The sequence below is a fragment of the Phalaenopsis equestris genome, unplaced genomic scaffold, assembly GCF_001263595.1.
Source record: "Phalaenopsis equestris unplaced genomic scaffold, ASM126359v1 Scaffold000400, whole genome shotgun sequence".
Classification (NCBI taxonomy): domain Eukaryota; kingdom Viridiplantae; phylum Streptophyta; class Magnoliopsida; order Asparagales; family Orchidaceae; genus Phalaenopsis; species Phalaenopsis equestris.
The window spans coordinates 624,639-647,326 of record NW_018164842.1 but is presented as its reverse complement, the minus strand read 5'-3'; the positions used below and the strand labels follow the sequence as shown (position 1 = coordinate 647,326).

General features: G+C 33.4%; 2 protein-coding genes across 4 annotated transcripts in view; one reads left to right on the top strand and one right to left on the bottom strand.

The window, feature by feature from the left end:
• Nucleotides 1-10,734, top strand: part of LOC110026765 (signal recognition particle subunit SRP68) — a 23,890-nt gene extending 13,156 nt beyond the window's left edge. For both annotated transcript variants that reach the window (XM_020727876.1, XM_020727875.1), the window contains exons 6-14: nt 7,052-7,137; nt 7,369-7,564; nt 7,997-8,108; nt 8,314-8,441; nt 8,575-8,781; nt 8,956-9,065; nt 9,518-9,647; nt 10,094-10,243; nt 10,322-10,734. In XM_020727876.1, the coding sequence (XP_020583535.1) occupies nt 7,052-7,137; nt 7,369-7,564; nt 7,997-8,108; nt 8,314-8,441; nt 8,575-8,781; nt 8,956-9,065; nt 9,518-9,647; nt 10,094-10,243; nt 10,322-10,543 (1,341 nt within the window). In that variant the 3' untranslated portion in view covers nt 10,544-10,734. The remainder of the gene's footprint in view (nt 1-7,051; nt 7,138-7,368; nt 7,565-7,996; nt 8,109-8,313; nt 8,442-8,574; nt 8,782-8,955; nt 9,066-9,517; nt 9,648-10,093; nt 10,244-10,321) is intronic.
• Nucleotides 10,735-11,120: 386 nt separating this feature from the next.
• The window catches only part of LOC110026760, a 72,208-nt gene continuing 60,640 nt past the window's right edge, over nt 11,121-22,688 (bottom strand). Inside the window, exons 3-6 of one of the 2 annotated variants that reach the window (XM_020727861.1) lie at nt 19,611-19,685; nt 15,386-15,600; nt 14,371-14,594; nt 11,121-12,419 (exon numbers count right to left, since the gene is read on the bottom strand). In XM_020727861.1, coding sequence (XP_020583520.1) covers nt 11,735-12,419; nt 14,371-14,594; nt 15,386-15,600; nt 19,611-19,685 — 1,199 coding nt within the window. In that variant the 3' untranslated portion in view covers nt 11,121-11,734. The remainder of the gene's footprint in view (nt 12,420-14,370; nt 14,595-15,385; nt 15,601-19,610; nt 19,686-22,688) is intronic. The other variant, XM_020727862.1, reaches the window with a different exon arrangement.

Sequence of the window (22,688 nt, the reverse complement as noted above, 5' to 3'; positions counted from 1 at the left end):
TGAATTCTCATATAACACTAAGACGATAATCCATTACTCTACTGCCGCGGATTTTCTAGCGCGCATCATAATTTGAATTTATTTTTGATTTTGAGTTGAATGGATTATGTTTATTGCAATTGTTAAATCATATTAAACTTCTAATAATGTAACTACTTTGGAATTATTTATGGATCAATCAATCATATATAATCTTATTTTTAATTCTTGGCTTCATGGTTCATAAATTTATAAAAAGATTCTTATCGAGAAAGTCTATTTGTTGAAAATAACCATGAATTTATTTATGATAAATTTTTCAAAAAAGAAAAACAGAAATCTAAACTTTAGAACACTATTCTTTGGTTGAATTTAAATGTATCACTGTGCTTTATCTTTAATCCATTTTGGATTTTTTATTTAAAGAGATTGTTTGCCCATATGCTATACACATCTTTTGTAAAATAAAAATAGATATAGTTTGCGGCTTATTAAAAAAAATTGGAATCTGTTAATTTTTGACATTAAGTTGTTTTCATCATTTCCTATAGTGAAATTTTTAATAGTGTAACCATTATTGAGAAATTCTTTCTTAATTTTATTTGTACAAGTCTTTTGCTTAGCCCATTATTCATCCACATATTTGCTTGAAAATATTTGTTGAAAGCTTATTGTAAATTATAACGATTACAAGTTTCTTGAATATATTGTCAAAAAATAAACAAATATCAAAGAAATTAATAATATTATGGCAACTCTTATATTTGCAAGAGCCAAGAATTGTAAAATTTATTTAAATTTTACTTCATAAACCCTTAAAAAATCAAATGCATGAAAAGCATGATCATTAAGTTAAAACATTAAATTTGCATAAATGTATATAATTAATGGCTATGAAAATGTGTTCATTAATATTAATTGATATTAATAATTTTTTGAAGGTTATCATCTATATACAATTTGTCAGAGTTAAATGTTCTAGGTGGTTAGAAATGATATGGTTGATATCCATGGGCTTCTAGTCTCTTCAATTCCGTTGGCTTCCTTTTTAACAGATTGCTTCATGTGACTCTTATAGGATTAGAAATTAGTTTGCAACTTCTTTGATTGGTAGTTTTTTTAGTTCCGTCGATTTTGCTTTCATAGCTTTATTTATGAGTCTGTTGATTTCGTGACCGGTTCCCTTCCAACAACAACAACGACAAGCCTTTATCCCACTAAGTGGGGCGGCTGTATGAACGTTTTTTTTTCTATTGTGTCTTATTGAGTGCCATTTTTCCATTTAATTCTACTAAATTAAGATCATATTTTTTACAATATGCCCAAGTCTTTTTAGGTTTACCTCTCTCTTTCTTAACAGAAATCAAATTTAAAACATCTTTTCTAACTGGATCATTAGATGGTCGACATTCAATTTGATCAAACCATCTATAAGATGTTTCTCTCTAATCTTGTCTGTCACCGGAGCTACACCAGTACTTTCACAGATACATTGTTTCATGTTTTGTCTGCACGTGTCAACTCATCTACCTAAGCATTCTAATCTCAACAACACTTAACTTAGTTTTATGCTTCTCTTTTAAAGGCCAACATTTTGTGCCACAAAGCATTGCATGTCGCACCACCTTTTAAAATTTTTTTTTAGTCTAAGCCGTACTTTTCTATCACACAATAAGGCCTATGTATTCCTCCAATTTAACCAACCAACTTGAATTCTACTAATAAAATTTTCATCAATATCACCATCACTTTGAACAATTGACCCTAGATATCTAAAAAGTTTACTCCTTTTAATGATTTGATCACTCATAATTACAACTCTACCACTAGATCCTTATTTTACCTGTCATGCGAACAATTGTTGTAGGCTTTTGAATTCTATTATTTTTGGCTTCTTTTTTGAATGACGACTTCATATCCTATTTGGTGTTTAATGATGTGTATAAACGTGTTCCAAGTCATAAAAATACTCTAAAGGATTTAGTAAAATAATAGTTTTTAGATGTGCAAATCATTTCTGTTTTTTGGGATTTCAATCATTAATCAAGTGTGAGACTTGAAACATTTTGATAGAGATAATCTCCCTACCTGTGAGGCTTGCTTATGGATTACCTTTCTTTTTCAATTTTTTTTTTCTATTTTACTTTCTTCTTTTATTATATTAGTTAAAAGTGATGCTGATATTAATCAAATGAATTACAATTTTGTTTCTTTCTTTGTGCTTGGAATTTCATTCGCTTTATATGGCTTTATCAGCTCTTATTTTTTCATCTTTAATTCTTATTAGAAGGTCAGAGTTTGCTTGGCTAAACTAGGTTTTCATCATTTCTGTTTTTATTGAAAGTGGCAAATATTTTTTTCGACATCAATAGCTTGCTTTCCAGTAATGGTTGTCTGTTGCATCAGTTGATTTCATCTAATTCTATTTGGTATGCTAGATGTGTTTTGGATACCCAATAACCTTGCCCTCATACGGTATCATTCGTTGCTTATATTATTGCAACTATGCATAAATCAAACATGGAAAGCAAAATTGTGCTTAAGATGCAGCTTTTGATTTCAAACTTTTGATTGATCTTAACTCAACAAGAAGTACATAATCAAGATCTTTATTTGGTTTTTTTGTAATTTAATAACTAGATGATCTAGTTGAGCTTTCATTCAAGTTTCTTTTAAAGGCAGAAAGGAGGTTTGGTGGAAACCAAACAAGCTGATCAACATGGCATCTTTATTGGGTTAAATGTAAATGCTTAGAGAACAAGGAACAATATAAGGTGGCTCGTAGGCAGTCTAATAGAACAATTTATGACGCTAAAAGTTCTACTTTCAATGATCTTTATAATAGATTAGATACTAAAGACGGTCCTAAGTATATGAATAAACTAGTCAAACAAAGAGAAAAGAAAAATAAATATTTAATTCAAGTAAAGTATATCAAAGATGAAAGACAAAAAATATTTTTCGTAGAGTATAATATTCAACACAGATGACTGAGCTATTTTGGTAGATTTTTCAATGAAGTTTTTGAAATTAAGACCGACCTTAGTGATCATAATATTGTTAATAATAATAAAATATTTTATTTTTACCGTCACATTAGTAAAAGAAGTTGATGAGGCTTTAAAGAAAACCAATGGTGGAAATCAATAGGACATGATGATATCCCAATTGAAGTGTGAAAATATTTAGGAGATTTGAGAGTTTTTTTGGCTTACTACACTCTTTAATATTATTTAAATACTAAAAAGATATCTTAGTATTTTGGTCCCCATTTTTAAAATAAAGGTGATGCACAAGAGTATGCAAATTATAGAGGAATTAAGTTTATGTGTTATACTTTAAAATTATGCGAGAGGGTAATTGAGCATAGGTTAAGACATGATACAAAAATTTCTCATAATCAGTTTGAATTTATGCCAAACAAGTTTATTATGGAAGCTATACATTTATTGAGAGGTTTGATGGAGAAGTATAGAGAGAATAAAGAGGATCTATATATGATTTTTGTTGATTTAGAAAAAGCTTATGATAGGATCCTAGGAGAAGTTCTTTGGAGAGGATTAGAGAAGAAATGTGTTGATATGACTTATATTCAAGTCATTAAAGATATATATAGTAGAGTTGTTACTTATGTTCGAACGGAAGGAGAATTGACCAAGTATTTTTGTATTTCAGTTGGATTACATCAGGGATCGACTTTAAGCCCTTATCTTTTTGTTTTAGTTATCTGTGTTCTTACCCGACATGTACAGAAGGATGCATTGTATGATTTTCGCTGATGATATACTTCTCATGAATAAGACTAGATAAAGAGTTCAACAAAAACTTGAATTATTGAGGGGAATATAATTTTAGTAGTAGTAGCTCTAGTGCCAGAATTGTAACTATGGGTGATCAAATCATTAAAAGGTGTGATCGTTTTAGATATCTCGGGTCTATTGTTCAAAGTGATGGTGATATAGATGGAGATGTTATTAGTAGAATTCAAGTTGGTTGGTTGAATTGGAGGAATGCATCAGGCCTATTATCTGATAGAAAGTACCGCGTTGACTGAAAGGTAAATTTTATAAGGTGGTGGTGAGATCCGCAATGCTTTATGGTGCAGAATATTGGCTTTTAAAAGAGAAACATAAAACAAAGCTGTGTTGTTGAGATGAGAATGCTTAGGTGCACGAGTGGCTTGACATTTAAAGACAATGCGAATTGAATATATTCGTGATAGGGTTGGTGTAGCTCCGGTGGCAAACAAGATTAGAGAATCGTCTTAAATGGTTTAGCCACATTAAACGTCGACCATTTGATGATCTTATTAGGAGTAGATGTTCTAGATTTTACTTATGTTAAGAAAGACAAAGGTAGACATAAAAAGACTTGGGTAAATTGTATAAAAAGTGATCTTAATCTATTATAATTAAATGAAAATATGACACTCAATAGGATGCAATGGAGAAAAAGAGTTCATGTAGCTGACTACACCAGTGGGATGAAGGCTTGTTGTTGGTTTTGTTGTTTTTTTGGTTCATACAAGAGTTGTGTGAGTACAAAGATGAGCTTTCAGTGCTAGATGAACCCACACTTTCTGCCATCATGAGCTTTTTCCAACTTTCCTCTCTTCCAACTTCAACAAAAGCTTCCGTAGTGGTAGGGAGATGTTTCATTCCCATGATTCTTCCTCTAACCTCATCTAAGTTCTTATTTGCACCTAATAAAAACTTGATTATCCTCTTTTTCTCCACTGTAATTTTTTACATCATAGCATTTTGAGGACACTTCTGTACATATGTATCATACATATCTAAATGTAACTAGTGTCTTGAGAGTATATTGAAGTATTGAGTAACACTCAACTCTTCTTGTTGGAGCTCTTGTAGATTTATCTCAATCTCGACAACACAAGACACTTGGGAAATATAGCTCGTGAGACTTATTTTAGTACCGGAAACAATGCCATGAGTTATGGTTATGATCAATGAATTGAGTAATTGTGCAATTTCCTGTGAAAATTTTCTCCTTTTATTTTCCATAAAAATACATAAACACAGATTTAGACCATTGAAGGAAGTTATGGTCATTGAGTTTATGGTTTGTGATAAAGGAAGAACGTTTGTGATAAAGGAAGAGAGTTCAGTGGCTGCTTAGACAAATTTCCTAGTATTTGATTCTAAGCTAACCTCCGGAGTGGAACTAGACGTCTTCATTCTATACTTGTTCATGGAACCTCTACATGTTTAGGGTGGTTGTTTGTTGTTGCTTGCTGAAGGAAGATTGAGGGGTCGTGCCACGAAGCCTCTGGATTTTAAGGAGGAGTCGGAGGATCCTAAGGGAAGGAGGCTGAAGAGGGTTGTCGTTGCTGCCGGGAAGGAGGACTCCTTGATCGTGTTGATCTTCTTCGTTGCCGTCAATTGTTCTGTGACTTGCGACAAGATTAGCTGCTTCGAATTCGTCTGCATTGATCAAAGTCTTACTTCAACTTTGTTTGCTTCGTTTGCATTGATTGAAGGCTTCGGCTGTAGGAGGAGTCCAACGACTTTAGAAGAGAACAAAAGAGGGCTCATAGGCTGGCTGAAGGGATTCTGGCAGCTGCAACGAGGATTCCAGCTACTTGGACGGCCGTTGGAGGGGCTCTAATGGCTAAAGGAGATCTAGTGTTTGTTTCCTTGCTCTAATACCGTGAAGAAACTATAAATAATTTTTTATTTACTTGTTATAAGCATTACACTACACATCATATATATAAAATAACAAACATAAATAAAATAGGAATTCTTGTAAATAAGGAAGAACATAAAATAGGAAATACAAATAAAGGAAACACCATTATTAGAGTATATTTTGAGATAAGGAAATAAATTTCTTTCTAATGCAAATTTTTTACGAGGACGGCATCCATATAAACCTATGCATGAAAAGGTATCTCTCACTTTTAGAAAGTTGTAATAGTGTTATCTTTTGTTTGAAATAAAGATATGAGTGCTATGTGTGTAAATATGAAAGTTTAGGTATAAATACATAAGAATTGTTTGCTATTTATGTAAATGCCTCAAAAAATATCTATAAAGCAATAAGGACGCTGGAGCCAAATAAAAGTCTGGAAGCGGTCTACAATGTATACTTCTGAAAAGTTATCCCTAATGCACCCTTACAGTAAATTAGCTTAAACTCAAATTTTCACAGTCTGGGTTTTTTCTATGATGAAGACAAACTATTCTACAGCTTGTTTGGGAAGCTTACGTTAACATATGAATTCTTTTCTTTCGTTGTGAAAAATGGTTTTGCTTACCCCCTGCTAGACCACTGGAAAATGTTTGGTTTGCAAGTACTTAGGACAATTAAGAAGCTGTCTTTGCTTAATGTGGATGAGAGATTATTTGCAATCCTTTTTTGAGCTTTATTTTTCTACAAGATTTTTTCTATAGTTTACAGTTGATATGCATGTACTAGTATTTTAGATAATGTTTGTAATACTAATTTATACTTTTCCAATAAAGTTGTAAATTTTATTTATCTAATTCAGTGGATTATAGTAATTTCATTTGAAATCATCTTGGTGCTTGTTCACAATGTTTTTGTTGGAAACCGTATGCTCTTTTGTACCTCTAGCAATTATTTTTCTCTGATGATTTGGTGGATGAAATATTTCAGCAGCTCGTTTGTCATGTTGATTTGGTTTCAGTGCAGTTCAATGAGACTTACATCTATGTCTTTTTAATGGCTATTCTAACTGCATTATTCTGTAATGATAATTATGATTATCATATTCTTCGGTGACATTTCTCATTTTCTTCTTTTGTAGGTACCAAGCACAATCATGCTTTATTTGGTCCTTGTGTAATTTAATTGAAAATTAAATAGTTGATTTGGTTCTGCTGACTTAGATTATTCAATTTCTCATCTATAATTTGAAGTTTGTGCAATATCAACATCTTCATCGCTCAAACTCTTTCCGAACTTGCTTTTTAATGTATAATCCTGAATGATCGTCATATTCCCTCACAATATTAAGTGATACAGTCTATGTTTCTTTCTGTGGATTTAATATCATTACTCACAACTTTGGTTTATTGTTGTGTAGGCATATGCTTCGTATATGAAAGGAACACTATTGTTTGAACAGGATCAAAATTGGAAAATTGCATTGATGAATTTCAGAAAAGCCAGGTACATGTGTATCAACTTAAAATAGTCTTGATGATCAAAATTTGTTACATAATAAACTGATCGCCTTTAATCTGCTGTACAATTATGCCGTGTCTTTGGATAGTTTGTGCACTAAAAATTAAAATTGTTTCTTTATTTTAATTCAGTCCTGTATACTTGTTGCTTTTGTCCTTTTGATTCACATTTTCTTGAGAAATCTATTCAAGATGCTTGCCTATGAATGTGCCGTAGGGATGTATATGAGGAACTTGGGAAATATGGCAGCATAGAAAATCAGATTTTGTGTCGTGAGCGAGTTGAAGAGTTGGAGCCAAGTATTAGGTACTGTCTGCACAAAGTTGGTGAATCAGACTTACAGACGTCTGAACTAATGGATATTGGGGATGTTGAGGGGCCTGCTTTGGACCTTTTTAAAGCTAAATTAGAGGCAAGTTTGGGTCCTTAACGCATAAGTTTAACTTGTTACTTCCGATTCATGCTTAACTTTGTTAAGAATAAATTTAGTTCTTTTGTTGGTTCTTATAATTCTTCAGGGGGCATAATGCAGTTGAATTTTTTTTGCTCTTTCTTTTGAAGACAAATATAGGCATTTTTCTCACAGAACTCTAATATGCCTTATTTATTTTCTGATATGTTATTAAAATGTTGCGTATTAATTATTCATGATTCTTTTATAACAAAGGCTTGTGAACATATTGGTAAAATTGGAAATGTTGTTCATGTGCGACTTGAATGATGCGAATCATTTTGTCTTTTGGCCAAAATGAATTTTGAAAGATTAAAATCCTGATTTTGGCCAAAATGTATTGGTGAAAATTTTTTATATGTCTACTTGACATGCGTTCAATTGGTATTTCAGGCTGTTATGGCTGAAGCAAGATCCCAGCAGGCAGCTTCTATGACAGAGTTTTACTGGCTCGGGCATAGGTTTCCTATCAATAATGCAAAGACCCGCGTCTCCATATTGAAAGGTTTGTAATTTTTTTGGTTTTTCTCTGTTGAAGTAAAGTGTCTGGAATGTCACTTCAATTAAAAACTTTCCATGAAAACTTCTCATCTCTTGTTAAAAGTGAACTGAAGCAGTGAACTTAATTTGTGCTACTGCAGTGTTACTGAACTACCTTCATCTCTTTGATTAGTTGATTTTGTTTTCCTTTAATTGAAAATGATGCTCAGCTCAGGAACTGGAGAAAGAATTACATGGTCCAGCAGCAGATACTCTTCCAGCGGAAAAGAAATTATCCATGTTTGATAAAATTTTTTCTGCATACCATGAAGCAAGAGCTTGCATTCGGAGTGACTTGGTATCCATCATGTTTTGAAGTATTTCATATAATTTAGTTATGCAAATATTTGCAACCTAATTCTAGCGGAAAAATAGAATTAAATTTTTCTAAAGCTATTTTGTTGACATTTTCTAACAATTTGTTAAATCAGGCTTCTGCAGGGAATGCAGACAATGTAAAAATTGATTTGAATGGCCTTGATAAGGCTGTTAGTGCTTCTTTGGGGCAGCGCACCATAGAGCGCAACCAAGTACTGATTTCTATTGCAAAAGCCAAGTTTACAAAGCAGAAAGATGAGAAAGGGGAGAAAATCACAAAACCAGAGGAGCTTGTTCGGCTTTATGATCTTCAAATGCAGGTATGGTGGTTGAAATCTGAATTAGTTAAAAATTCGATTAACTATAATGTTCTATCAGTGTTTAGTTAAAAATTCGATTAACTATAATGTTCTATCACCAAACTAGCCTGCACTTTTAGTGTTTTTTTTTTTCTCTATTTCTCGTGATAAATCAAACTTTTTTTCTTTCTGCAGAATTCAACCGATTTATATGATTTGGTAAGCTCTCAAAGAAATATGAACCACGAAGAAGAGTTATTTGTGAAGGATTATGAACTCAAGGGTTTGGCTTTCCGGGCGGAAAGGTTTTTATTGCTCCTCTCATGTTCGCAACTCATCATAGGCTGATATTGAAACGACATTTGTCGTGCAACATATGAATTATGTTTTATATTAACATCCAGTAATGAGCATTATCTGATTCAATCAATTTTATTATGATATGAGGCTGATTTTGTTGCCTGCGTGCATGAAAAAGGCTGGTTCATTGTTTCTCGCATATATTTATCTATATACATTTTTAATTATCAGTGAACCAGTTGAGCCTTGTTATGTGAAGTGTAAACTAACAAATGTCTTTCTATGAGTGCATTTTTATATTCTGATCTCAGTTTAAATTTTTTTTGTTTCCAGTTTTATTCATGGTTTCCTGAGACAGCGTTTTACCCCAGTTTAAATTCTTTTCACCATACATCGTATATTAATGTTAATGGATTGCGTTCATTTTTGGCTTTGATCCCTTTAAACAATCATGTAGGTGCTTTTACCTGGCGAAGTCTTACAGTTTTGCTGGCAAAAGGGCTGAAGCCTATGCCTTATTTCGACATGCTCGAAATCTTGCAGATGAGGTTCTAAAGAAACTACAAATGGCAATTAATCCTGATCAGGTACTTCTCAAATGGAAGATTTACATACACACCACTCAATTCCAATGTATTTATATATCTAACACTTCATTTTTTACATACATACCACCTTGTGTATGAAAAGGTGTATTTTACATTTTCAAAATTGAAATTTTGATATTTTTGATGTGATATGAAAGATTTGCATGGTATAAATGCTAAAAAGGAAAGTTTAGATGTTATATATGTAAATACAGAAGAATTGGATGTTCTATATGTAAATGCCTCTTGTTAAATTAGTCATCTGTTTCACTTCTTATACTCCTCCAATTTTTGTCTTGAGCAATTCTGTTGACCATAAAAAATTTTAATTTTCAAACCTGAGCTCTGTCAATCTGGAATTATCCTGAAAATATGCATTTTTACTTTTCTTTTGATGAATGGTTTCTTGTATATCAACAATGCCTTGGCCTTTAATTGGTTTACAGGCCCTAATCAAGGATCTTAAGACATTGTCTGAGAGCTGTAGATCGAACAGCTGCATCGAGCATGCAACAGCGATCATGGAGGACGAAAAAATCACAAAAAAGCTTTCCAAAGATGTCTCAACTATATCATTAACAGGACCAGAGAAGAAGGTGGTTTTTGCTGTTTTTTTACTCCCTGAAACTATTTATTCGCGGCTTGAATGAGTAGTCACCTCACATTCCTCGCAGGAAGAGAAGTTTCTCCTTGAAAAGCTTGATGTCTATGAATCGGCAATCGGCGAGCCAAGCACGAAGTCTGGTCCTTGGATTGAGAGATTTCCTCCTCCATTCCAAGCAGTTCCTTGTAATCCTATTGTCCTTGATATTGCCTATAGTTCTATTGAATTCCCATCTTTGGAGAACAGGATGAAGAAAGATAAGAAAGGCATCTTCAGCAGGTTGTGGGGATGAGAATGGAGGTTTTTTATACAATTTAAATTTCTCTAGAAATGTATGTTGATTCCTTTGCTTCATTCTGAGAAAAAAGAGTGATTTTTTTCGTTTATTGATTTGTTTTTTTAGCTATTTGGATTGTGAGACGAGCTCCATTTTGTTTTGTTGTACAATGAGATCTAAATGTCTGAGAGGCTCATTTCATCAAATTATGAGGCTTCAGTCATGTTACGTTTTTGCTTCATCTGACTGATGATTCCTATGAAAATGTTATTTTGACAGAATATCTTACCTCAAGCTTTTGATATTATTTTTTGGTTGATTTACATAAATCTCTCTCAATTCTTATGTATTTGACATTTAATTTTCAATTTATACATATCCAACTTTACCCATGCATTAAAAGGTATTGAAAGGTATATTTCACTTTTTAAAAGTTAAAATAATGTTATCATATCAACCAAATTTTATTTCAAATCAAAACACAAATAAATAAATAAATAAATAAAACAATAAAGTGATCCCAAACAGCTTAACTTCACAAGAGTCAATATAACTGCATCATGATTCATAGAAAGCACTGCACAAAAAATCAAAAAACAGAAACTCTGGAACTGTTTATATTTGCTGATACCAATTAGTAAATAATCCAAAGAACATGAAATAAAATACGCCATGAACATCAGTTAATCCACCACCCAAACCTTTACATGTGAGCCAACTAACCAGCTCAGCTTCCTACACCCAGAACTCAATTAAGCTTACAATGTCATGTGGAAACCTACATGTATTAAACTTACAACACCTTATTAATGTGGTTATTCCCATAAAACACTCTTAATAAAAACAGCCATATTTATTCCCTGATCCCATTGCATGGAATAGAACACTGGCCCCTCAATCATTTGGTAAAAATAGATAACATTGTCAAAATGATACGGTGACTCTTTGTTGTGGGATCATTTTAATCTCAGAGTTTATAAAAATATCAATTTAATCCCAACCTTTTTAATGAAAGTTAAAAATAGTCCTCCCTAAGGAGTAATTTAACTCAGATTAAAAAAGGATGGAGACAAATTTGGCACTTTGATCAACTCTCGGACTAAAATGACCACAATCTAGGGATCATTTTGAGACTATATGCTGGCCTGTCATGAATGTCCTCCTCCACATGGTGCTTCTCACAATATCGACAACACTTCCGCGACATTACCGATGGTTATCATAATTCTCGTACCGAAACCTGGCTTCGAGGATAGCCTTCTCTAGAGCTTCATATTTAACAAGTGAGGATTCTGCAAAGGACTTCAACCGATCAAAGAAGACGACTAAACTGGACTGCAAACTATCATAGTTCAAGCTCCAATCAACAGATACATCGTTTCTCTCAATCTCCTCATAATGTTCGCCGCCTTTAACTCGCCGAGAAAGAGAGAAGGTAGATCTTAAGCTGCCATTACCCTTTTCTGTGCGAGGCAGGAAGAGACCTGTGACTTCAATCAGATCACTTATGGCATCTTCCACTTCTTGTTCAGGAAGTTCGTCCATTAGGTCTAGCCAGTTTCGGCAAGTTACGAAGATTGGTGGAGCGATATCGGTTCGAGGGGAGAATTGAGGTGGCCTTCTCCTTGAAGATTTCTGTTTCGGCGCAGGAGGCATGAGGACACACTTGAGTAGCCAGTTATTTATGGCTTTTAGATAGGATTTGTGTTTTGAAAGCCATTTACTGAAGTTTGAACTGAGAGAATTGAGCTCTTGCTGGAGATGAAGGGTTGCCTGCTGGTGGGACTCCGAATGTACTGAAACTTTAGAGCTGATGTTGTTGCTTGCGTCTGAGATGAGTTTGTGCTGGTTTTTGTGGCACTCGAGCATCACAGCCCACATTCGAGTTAAGCTGTGTTGGGAAATATTGGGTAAAAATGTTAAGAAATTAGAAATTGGAAGAAAGTTTGCAAAGGAAGATGGAGATGCATATAACAATCACACACTTCTAGCAGGCATCAAATATAAAATTCAACAACTAAAAATAGAAGCAACTGCCATTAAAAATAATAAGCATACAAGGTGGTTGTCTTAATAGTAATATATGCACAACTTCGCTTATAGAAAGGCTGAAAATAGAAAACTATAGACTACAAACAATTATAAATAATATCTTAACTGTTTCCTACTGCAAATCCAATCTTTGATGCCAGCCTTTATTATTTTTTTTTTTTTCCAAGAGATGAAGAATATTAAAATTTTGGGGCATTTACTTAAATATAATTTATGTTAATTTAGAAAAAGCTTATCATAAGGTTCTCAGAGAAGTATTTTGGAAAGTTCTAGAAAGAAAGGTGTTGACATTGGTTATATTCAAGTCATTAAAAATATGTATACTAGAGATGTTACTTGTGTTCAACACAGGAAGGATTGACCAAGTATTTTCCTATTTTGGCTGGATTACATCATGGATCAGCTGTAAGCCTATATCTTTTTTGCATTAGTTGTGGATGTTCTTCGTAGACATTTACATGAGAATGTATTTTGGTGTATGCTTTTCACTGATGATATCCTTCTTGTAGATAAGACTAGAGAGAGTGTGTTTAAGAAAAACTTGATTTATGGATGTCAACTTTAGAAACTAAAGTCTTTCATTTGAGTAGATCTAAAACTGAACATATGGAATATAATTTTAGCAGTAGTAAATCTAGTGGAAGGATTGTAACAACTTGTGATGAAGTCATTAAAAAGAGTGAATGTTTTAGATATATCGGGTCTATTGGTCAAAGTGATAGTGATATGGAAGGTGGTGCTATCAGTAGAACTCAAATTGGAAGAGAAGCATAAAATTAAGTGTTGCTAAGATGAGAATGCTAAGGCGGATGACTGAATTTTACACTTAGAGACAAAATGTGAAACAAATATATCCGTGAAATGGATTAGCTCTAAGGATAGACAAGATTAGAGTCATCTTAGAAGGTTTGGTCGCGTTAAATGTCACTCAATAGATGAACTTGTTAGGAGTGTAGATGTTTTAGATTTGACTTATGTTAAGAAATGTAAATGTAGACCTAAAAAGAATCGATCATATTGTATAAAAAATGATCTTAAGTTATTAGAATTAAATGAAAAGATGGCACTCAATAGCACACAATAGAGAGAAGGATCCATGTAGTCAACCCCACTTAGTGGGATAAAGACTTGTTGTTTATTTATATAACACCTAATTCCTATGAATTTACATATCTAACACCAAAATTTTGTATTCACACGCGCACACACACATATAAACACACGCACGCTCGCGCGCACACACACACAAACATATACATTTTTTTTAAAGAAAACCCAATGACTAATATATTAAAAATAAAGTATGATACAGATAAATTGTGTGGGAGGGCCCAAACATGACACCATGCCCACACGATAACCGCCATATGAAAATGGTTCCAAAAAGAGAAAACACAAAAAAATACATGAGAGACCTAAAGAAAAGAAAAACAAAAAAGTGTCAAAATCCGGAGTATCAGGTAACTAAAGAGTGATCCAATTTTTTCTTGCCTCTGCCTCCTAGATTTCTGGGGAAAGCCCCAGCCAATAAATTAGTGAGATAAGTGACATTGCCAATAGTAACCAAGGAAAAAATTGTTTATATATATTGAATCTTATATGTTAGATATATAAAATTGAGTAGTATGCACGTAAATCTTCCTAAAATTTAAGAAAAGAAGGAACATGCCCATGAATAAGCGAGTGCAATTTTTTTCAAAAAAAGGAAAGATATGACTGCTAAATTTGAGAAGTTCAAACAAGAAATTGCAATGAAGAAAAAGTAGGAGTTGCATCAGCTAGGAGCATACCCTGCAATCAACTCCTCTAGTTGTGGCTGTAGCTCCTTATCCCTTAACTCTTCAATTGCCATCGATATAGAGTTGATCCTATGAATGGCAACTCTAATTCTTGAATGCAAATCCTTTACAGCAGAACGGGTTTTATCAATTTTGTAGGCGCTTTCTCCTCTCGAATCTTGCTGTCTTAACATCCTGCGCTTCAAGTCATACTCCCTTCGGATGAAACCACTAGCCTATAGATCGAAGAATGTTGCAGCATTTGTCATATATTAATCAAACATGGATAAAAATTCATTAAACCGTGTTTTATATTCATTGAAGTTTTGTTTATCTTGTTTTGAGTTTAACATTGCATATTTTCCGATTATTTGTATCAGTTACATAAGTAAATAAGACGCCATTTCAAGCCTTAAATGCATAGATTATCAGAATGGGCTTTAACAAACATCATATGTAATTTGATTCCATTTATCTACGTTTTTTATGTTTGGATGCTCAAGATCATAAGAAATCTTTAACAGAAGGAAGATTTACGTACATATCACTCAAGTGCTGTGAATTTACATATCTAACACGTAAACTTCAATTTTTACCTAGATGCCACCTTAACCATTCATGGAAAGATTTATTCCACTTTTAAAAGCTAGAAGAGTGGCATTTTTAACGTGACATAAAAGAATTGGATGGTAAAAGGGTAGAAGAAGAGTTTAGGTGTTAGATACTTAAATGCATGTGAATTGGGTGGTATGCATGTAAATGTGCTTTAACAAAAAGGAATCCTGAGTGGATATCAGTCATATGACAGTTGGCGTCACAAATATATGAAAATTACTACAGATAAAAATACTCTGCAACTTTCTTATCTGTTGGCATTGATTAAAGCCATATAAATATTGCAAGCAATGCAAGAGTTATTAGAGATTGTTAATAGAATGTAAACAGATTAAATCCATGATTGGTATCCAAAAATAAGAAGAAATGGATGACAGAAGAATTTATAACTTTACAAGCTAAGAAAGATTACCTTAACTTCATCATAAAGTTTTCTTTCCCATGCATACAACCTATCCAATGTGGATGCATGACTCCCTGAATTCATGCAAGTGCTGCCAAGAAGATTACTGTTCAAATCCTCAGAATCATCTTTTGTTGCTGTACCAGAAGGAATTCTCGATGAAGAAGAGATCGAAGACATAGAACCATGCCATGGCAAGTATTTCATCTCATTGGACGCAGGAACTGCAAGAAACGCCGAACAAGGAATTTAGATGAGTAAAAAATTCAAACAATAATTACTATATGGAGTTTATCTCACATGATTATGCATAAATGCAGAGATGCATCAGAAATCCTTACAGTATTTAGCTGGATAACAAGCTTTGTCATAACATTCAGTCTAAATATTCATGAACAACTCTTGTTTTGATATTTGCTAAATTACTTGATTTTACAAAAATGATAAAAACATGAATGGGTTGAATAAGCTCGCTAATAAACAAAATGATACCCTTATCCCTACTATTTGTGGTATGTTTGACACAATAACAGATTGATACAGGCATAAGCGAGGCAACAGACTCTTCATCATGCCTCACGGAACTTTTGTTTTTTGTTTTTGTTTTTGTTTTTTTTTTCCTTCAATCCTGAAAAAGCTTGAAAAAGAATTTAAGATTTGAGGTTGAATTACGTACAAATAAAGATATACATAAGACCCCAAACTCTCTCTCTCTCAAAGCTATAAAGTTCCATAATTTTCTCGTATCTGCATTTAGCTCAAAGCAATTGAGTTGAGCTTGAACATACCAGGTCCAAAAAATCACACCTCAACCTCTCTTTATAGGAGAGAGTTTTTTTGTATATGTTCCATGTCAAATAAGAGACTGCCCAAAGATTTTATCCTCATACTGCGCGAACTTTAAGATTTGGGATTCAAAGTTTCACACAAGTTCAACTCTTATAGTTAAATTATCCCCCACCTAATAATAAGTGTTTGACCAAATCTAGAAGTTTGGAAATTCCAATACAGGAACAAACTGTCGAGCGATGAAAATACAAGTCAAGTTTCATTTTTTTATTATTAACAATTACTTATCAAAAAATAATTGGAGTCATCAAGGAAAGGAAATTAAATTAATTCAATTATAAATTTATCTTCCTTTATATTGATCATGTCTTCTATATATATTATGTCCTCTATTACTCATTTCTAATCCAAAATTTCAACATGAATATAATAATTTACATCACAAATAAGCTATCAACAACTAGTGAATACTCATAATTTTAAATCATAGTAATGTAACGAAAGAAAACCACATGCATGCTATTTAAACATATTAAATCAATCTAAAAACAATTATCATTTTATTATTCAATCATGAACTTTCAATAAAGTTTAGAACATTCAATGGCATATTACAATAATTTATCTATATCCATATCATTTAAATCAATCACAAGAGCACAGTCTATATTTTACCAATTAAGTTCTGTCAATATCAATAATTTTTTTTAGTTTACGTGCATAAGTACCTTAGCATCCACAACTAGTATCATAAAAGAGTGAACTTCATCGTATTCAACATGTATATACAAACAATTTATATAGTTCATTGATTTATATTCTCCATATCATCCAATATTAAAATATGAATAATTAAATATAAATGTAATGAGAGATGTGTAACACCCATTCTAATATGACCAATATATTTAATAACTCAGTTAAATTATAATTAAATATGCAATATTAGTTTATTTAAGCAATCGAAAAATGCATTTGATCTAAAAAATAATTAAATTATTACTATAATTTAAAAGCACGAGTACTCACCTCAATACCATGTTAAAGTCTTGATCTTCGAGTCATAAGTTTGACATCTCAATAACTTCTACTTTGATACTAACAATCTATATAATAAAAAAATCCAAGGTTCATGAAATTTTCTTTTAATAAAAAATTTCGCTTTGCTTCATATGTTATCAATCTATAATCCACTCCTTCAATTATTTTTCATTTTTACTTCTATGTATTTGCATTCAGTGCTCTCTTTAATAATTAAAATAAATTAATATTTTGACTAAATTTAAATATAATAATTGATGTAATAAAAAATAATATCCCCGCTAAGACATAACAATTTCATTAAGTTTTCTACAATAAAGATAATTCTCACCTTATCTGTAATAAATATAATTCTCACAACTTATCTATAATTATTCTCTTTTATAATTCATGGAATCAAAATTTTACTAAAACAAGGGTTTATTTTCAACTTAAATGATTTTCATCTATATCTAATTATATAGTTAATAAGTATACGATAATAATAAACCCATCCATTATATTACTAAATGATATTCCCATCCTAAAATTAAAATAATTTATAAACATTGAATCAATGTAAAGAAATTGCATTTAAGAATTCCATATGAAAAAAACTAAGAAAATTTCATATTTAAATTAATATAAATTGAATACATGATAATCATATTATCCTTATTATTCATTATACATCATAATATTATATCATATCATAAAATTATTTACAATTATCTAAATTTAATTTCTGACTATCTTATTCACCCATTAACAAGATTATATTTGATATAAAATATGTGAAATCTCTAAACAATTGATTTTTTTATGTTTAAATAAAATAAACTTTGAAATAATAAAATTGATACTTCATCACATTGTTAGAAAAGAAAAATCTAATATTCAAGTTTTACTTTCAAATAGAGAACAAACAAATATCCTCGACGATTTTGATTTCACCTTCTTGATTTATTATCCAATTGAAAAGAAGGAATCCAAGTATAAAAACTAAAAAGGAAATCTAACATGGGTAGATGTCATTCCCTTCTCAAAATATTTGAGATGTTCGACATATTAAGTGATCAACTGATTGAGTTGGTATCGTCACCCTTCAAACTATATTCAACCCCACTTTACCTGCAAATACCTCGGTTGTACGGTCGATCAAGCTAGGCAAACTTCTCCCATTCTCTGGTCGTGTACTACCCACATGCTTGAATCTAATGAAAATCACTGAAATCCACTCTTACCCAATAATGACCAACTCGCCATGCCAGTTGCTTCACTTGCCCGCTTCCGTTTAGACCTGCTCGTCTTCGCCTAGGCTCACTGGACTTCACTATAGCCCATGCTCTTGTTCTCGAGTCACAGGCTTATCACTCCGCTCTCCACCTCTACCTGCTTCGTTTCTCAGGAAGCCAAAGTCGCCCAACTTTGAAAAGGGGTTTCCTTCTTCCTTTAACATGTTTGCCTCCCATATCTTTACAAAATAGCTCGCATATTGTCTCTTCACTTCATCATTGTTGCTTTGAACTTATGGTCTGACTCATATCCTTCAACTAGCCAGTACAAATAACAGGGCATTACAGAGAGAGAACTTTCAATTAAGTCTAGTCATTTGGCTAGTCAAAGGATATATTGTCATCAAAATGCATAAGAATTTCAAAGAAGATCTCTTCAAACATTAAGCTTAATAAAATATATATCCAAAAATATTATAAAAGAGCTAAATATTTGAATAAACTTGTCACTCAAAACAAAAAGCTAACTCCATCTAATTTCCATAACAGTTTGTCAAGAATGATAAATTTATGATTAATCAGAGCTCATAAAGAATCAATTTCATATCAAATATATCACTATTCTCTCAAAAACAATCTATAACAGTAATCCTATGTCAATATGGCTTGGCCAAATAGCTCCACAAATATAGCGGTTATGATTAGAGCCATATAACCGAATAGTTTGGCCGAACAACTCGACTATATTATAATCATGATTTTAATCCATATGTTCGTCAATAGTTTCCTCTCCTTTAAGATGTGAACCATAAGATATACACGATAAGGGCATGAATCCCTCTGTTGTTTAAGATTGATTTGAATTTATCCCCTTGGGCTAACATCCACTACAGGTCTACGAGACCTCTTGGATGAAACAACTCATGACTGTCGATAAGAATTCCTTGTCCAAGGTGAGTCAATTACTAAATAGACCCCACCTGGGACAACAAAATCATGAAATTTTGATTGAGTTCATCATCATTCACCCCACCATTCGCTATAGTGATAAATGCTTCTAATCTAAAACTAAATTGCTAATACTACATATTGGATAATTAATGTCTGAAGACTAGCCTTAATCAAAAGTTTTTCCCATTATCAGAAGAGTAATTAATATAGCAAGTTAGCAGGATGGAAGGGCAAACTACCTTGTGAATGGTGGACCTCTTCCTCGCCGCAAGTAAAGCAAGCTGTAAGAAATGCAGACGCCTTCCATTTGTAAGCTGCACAAAGAAAAAAAACGACAAAATTGATCATAAATATAAAGATTTCATAAAGAAAGACGTGTTCAAACTTATTGACACTCCAAGCAATATACAAAATCGCAACTCTCCATCTAACTCGGATGACCCACCGTCTTATGAAAAACAAATATACTAATACTGGATGAAACCCCTCAAACTCTAGAAAACTCCTGCAACCAAATTCTGGCGCAGCTACAAGCAATGGGACGAAAAACAAAACAGGAAACATGGAAAATGCATTTTGTTTCAAGTTTGTTACCAAAAAAGTGTCCCTCTACAAAACAGTTCTGGCTTTTATGTCGGAACAGCTCAATAGCAGCCAAGAGACCAGTCCAGCTGCTAAATTTATCCTAGGGTTATCTAGGATCCACCTTACTCCACCAAAAATTTTCCTATTCTCAAACCATCGACAAATTTTGATCTAACACTAATTTTTCTTTATTGATTTTCAAAATCAGAAACTCTAAATTAATTTTTTGAAACCATCGATTAGTCCCCTATGCCCACTTTCACGAGAAAAATTTGCGTACGTAAGACATTCGCAGCGCTGCGTACGTCAGGGAGGTTATTCAGAGGGTATTGGAGGGTTATATCCGCATTATACCCTTATATCCGCATTATCCCCCCTGTATCCTCTCTGTAACCTATCTGTACCTTCTAGTAAGTTTCGCGCTTCTTTTTTCATATATATGTAGATTACAGGTAGGTTACAGGGGGTATAACGCGGATATAACCCCCCATATCCTCTGAATAACCTCTCTGACGTACGCTAACATCCTCTGAATAACCTCTCTGACGTACGCAGCGCTGCGTACGTCTTACGTACGTAAATTTTTCTCGACCTTCCATCGACTTCAGCGGAAGCTTATAGACAATAACGATTACACAAAATGGGAGATTACCCTCGATCTTGATCTGGAGAGTCAAACAGGAGAATGGAAAAATCTGAAGATGAAGCGGGTGACACATGTCGGTCAACTTTTTTGCTTTCAAAAAATATTTTTATAGTTTTGAAAAGTAGATGATTTAAGTTAACCTAAAAGATATATATAATTTTATGAAAATAGTGTATTTTAATTTTTAAAAAAAATGAGACCGGCTGGATCTCATTTGCCCAATAATTTGTAAAATTGTGTCCGGTAGTGCAAATGATACACCTTCTCGAAAGATAAGTGAACCCCACGGCGGTAGACTTATACAAACTACGAGGTTTGTGACATCCATTTGGTCTGCAAACATTTTATATGTGACCGACAAATTGTCCTATTTAATACAAAAAATAAATAAGGTTTATTTTATCTGGGTTCCAAGTTCCCTATAGAGGCAAGCCCCTATAGTTAATTACATCCAAAAAGACGGGAATCACTTGAGAAAACTCTCGATAATGATCAGTGGTTCTAGTCTTCAAGAATTCAAAGTTTAGGTTTTCGAGGTAGGACGTGGAAAAACAAGTGGGAATGACTCAAGTAAGAACATTCCTTTCATGAGTCCAAAGGAAGTGAAAGGTAGGGGATGTCACAGATTCTGAGGGGAATCCTCAGTGACCTCTCAAACTATCCTGCTGTGTGGTTGTGTTTTATAAAAGATTTTATTTGAATGTTGAATCCTATCAATTTTATTATTTGAGACTTACATTTGCATAATAACTGGTTATGTAAATAGCCCACAAAGATAAGAGGTTTTACGTCATTCTAGATGACAACCTCGGAACCTAAGGCGAGTTAGGACTTACGCTGCACAACATGGTTGTGCAGGTTGTGCAGGGGCCTAAAAGAGGGTGAGGTTTTACGTCGCTCTAGGCGAGCTACCTCAAAGTCCTATAAGTTGTTTAAACTAGGAAAATTTAGTTGGTGTAGACTCATTCTGCTGTTGTAGAATGACGACCACCTCCACCTGTAGTTCGCTCCAAACTCCTTGTCGTGCTACCCACGAAGTTGCTCCGAGTTCCTCGTCGCAGTAACAGTCCTAAAGTCTAAAGTTCAAACAGTTTTATCATGTGTGTTTCAATGTCTCAGTTTGGTTGTCATTGGGGGGGTTCAAGTTGATTAGAACGACACTAGTTAGGATCTCACGATTCCCTCGTTCTGGCATCACTATTTTCTTTTGAACTTACTTAGTTTAAACGAGTTGTGAAACCCATTTAAACCGGGGAGATCTCGTTAGCAACCGTGGGTTACCTCCTCCGAGGGACTCTCGTAAGTTCGAAAGAACGTGTTATGTTTTGTTTTTTTTTTGTTTTGAAAATGTTGTTTAATTTTGAAAAAATCGTTTTGTTTTGAAAGTGAGATTGTATTCAGTACCTGCATAATATGTTAGAGCAAGAGCAATTGCAATAAAGAAACAACAACAAATAAAATGTACCTGCGTACGTGACGTATCTGCTGCTGTTATTCCTGTTGCATGTTTAACTCACAAAGTACAATATAATTTGCAGAGAATTTAAATAAATTGCAGAGAAAAGAAGAAAACAGTAAACAGTAGAACAAGTTGTAGTAACAGCTAGGAACTCCAAACAAGTGATCCTAAGATTTTCTACAACTACTGATTGCAACTGGCGAGCTAATACGGTGATCCTACGACCTCCTACGGCTCTGGGAAGCAACTAACAAATGTGTAGGGTGATCCTACGACTCCGAACAACGGCTAGGAATTTCGAACAACAACTCTACGGCTTCCTACGACACCGGGCAGCGGCTAGGAGCCTCGAATAGTGGCCTTATAGCTTCCTACGACACCGGGCAGCAGCTAGAAGCTTCGGGTAGTGGTCCTACGGCTTTCGATCACTCCGAACAGCAGCTAGGAATTTCGGACAGCAACTCTACGGTTTCCTACGACACCGGGCAGCAGCTAACATGCTTGTACGGTTTCAGATTCTGCATCAAGCTAAGCCGAATCAATTTCCAACTAACATATGGCTTGCAACAAATGCAGTCCAGCTTAATGAGCTTGTAAAGTCCCCACAATGCTCCTCCTGCAGCTTCT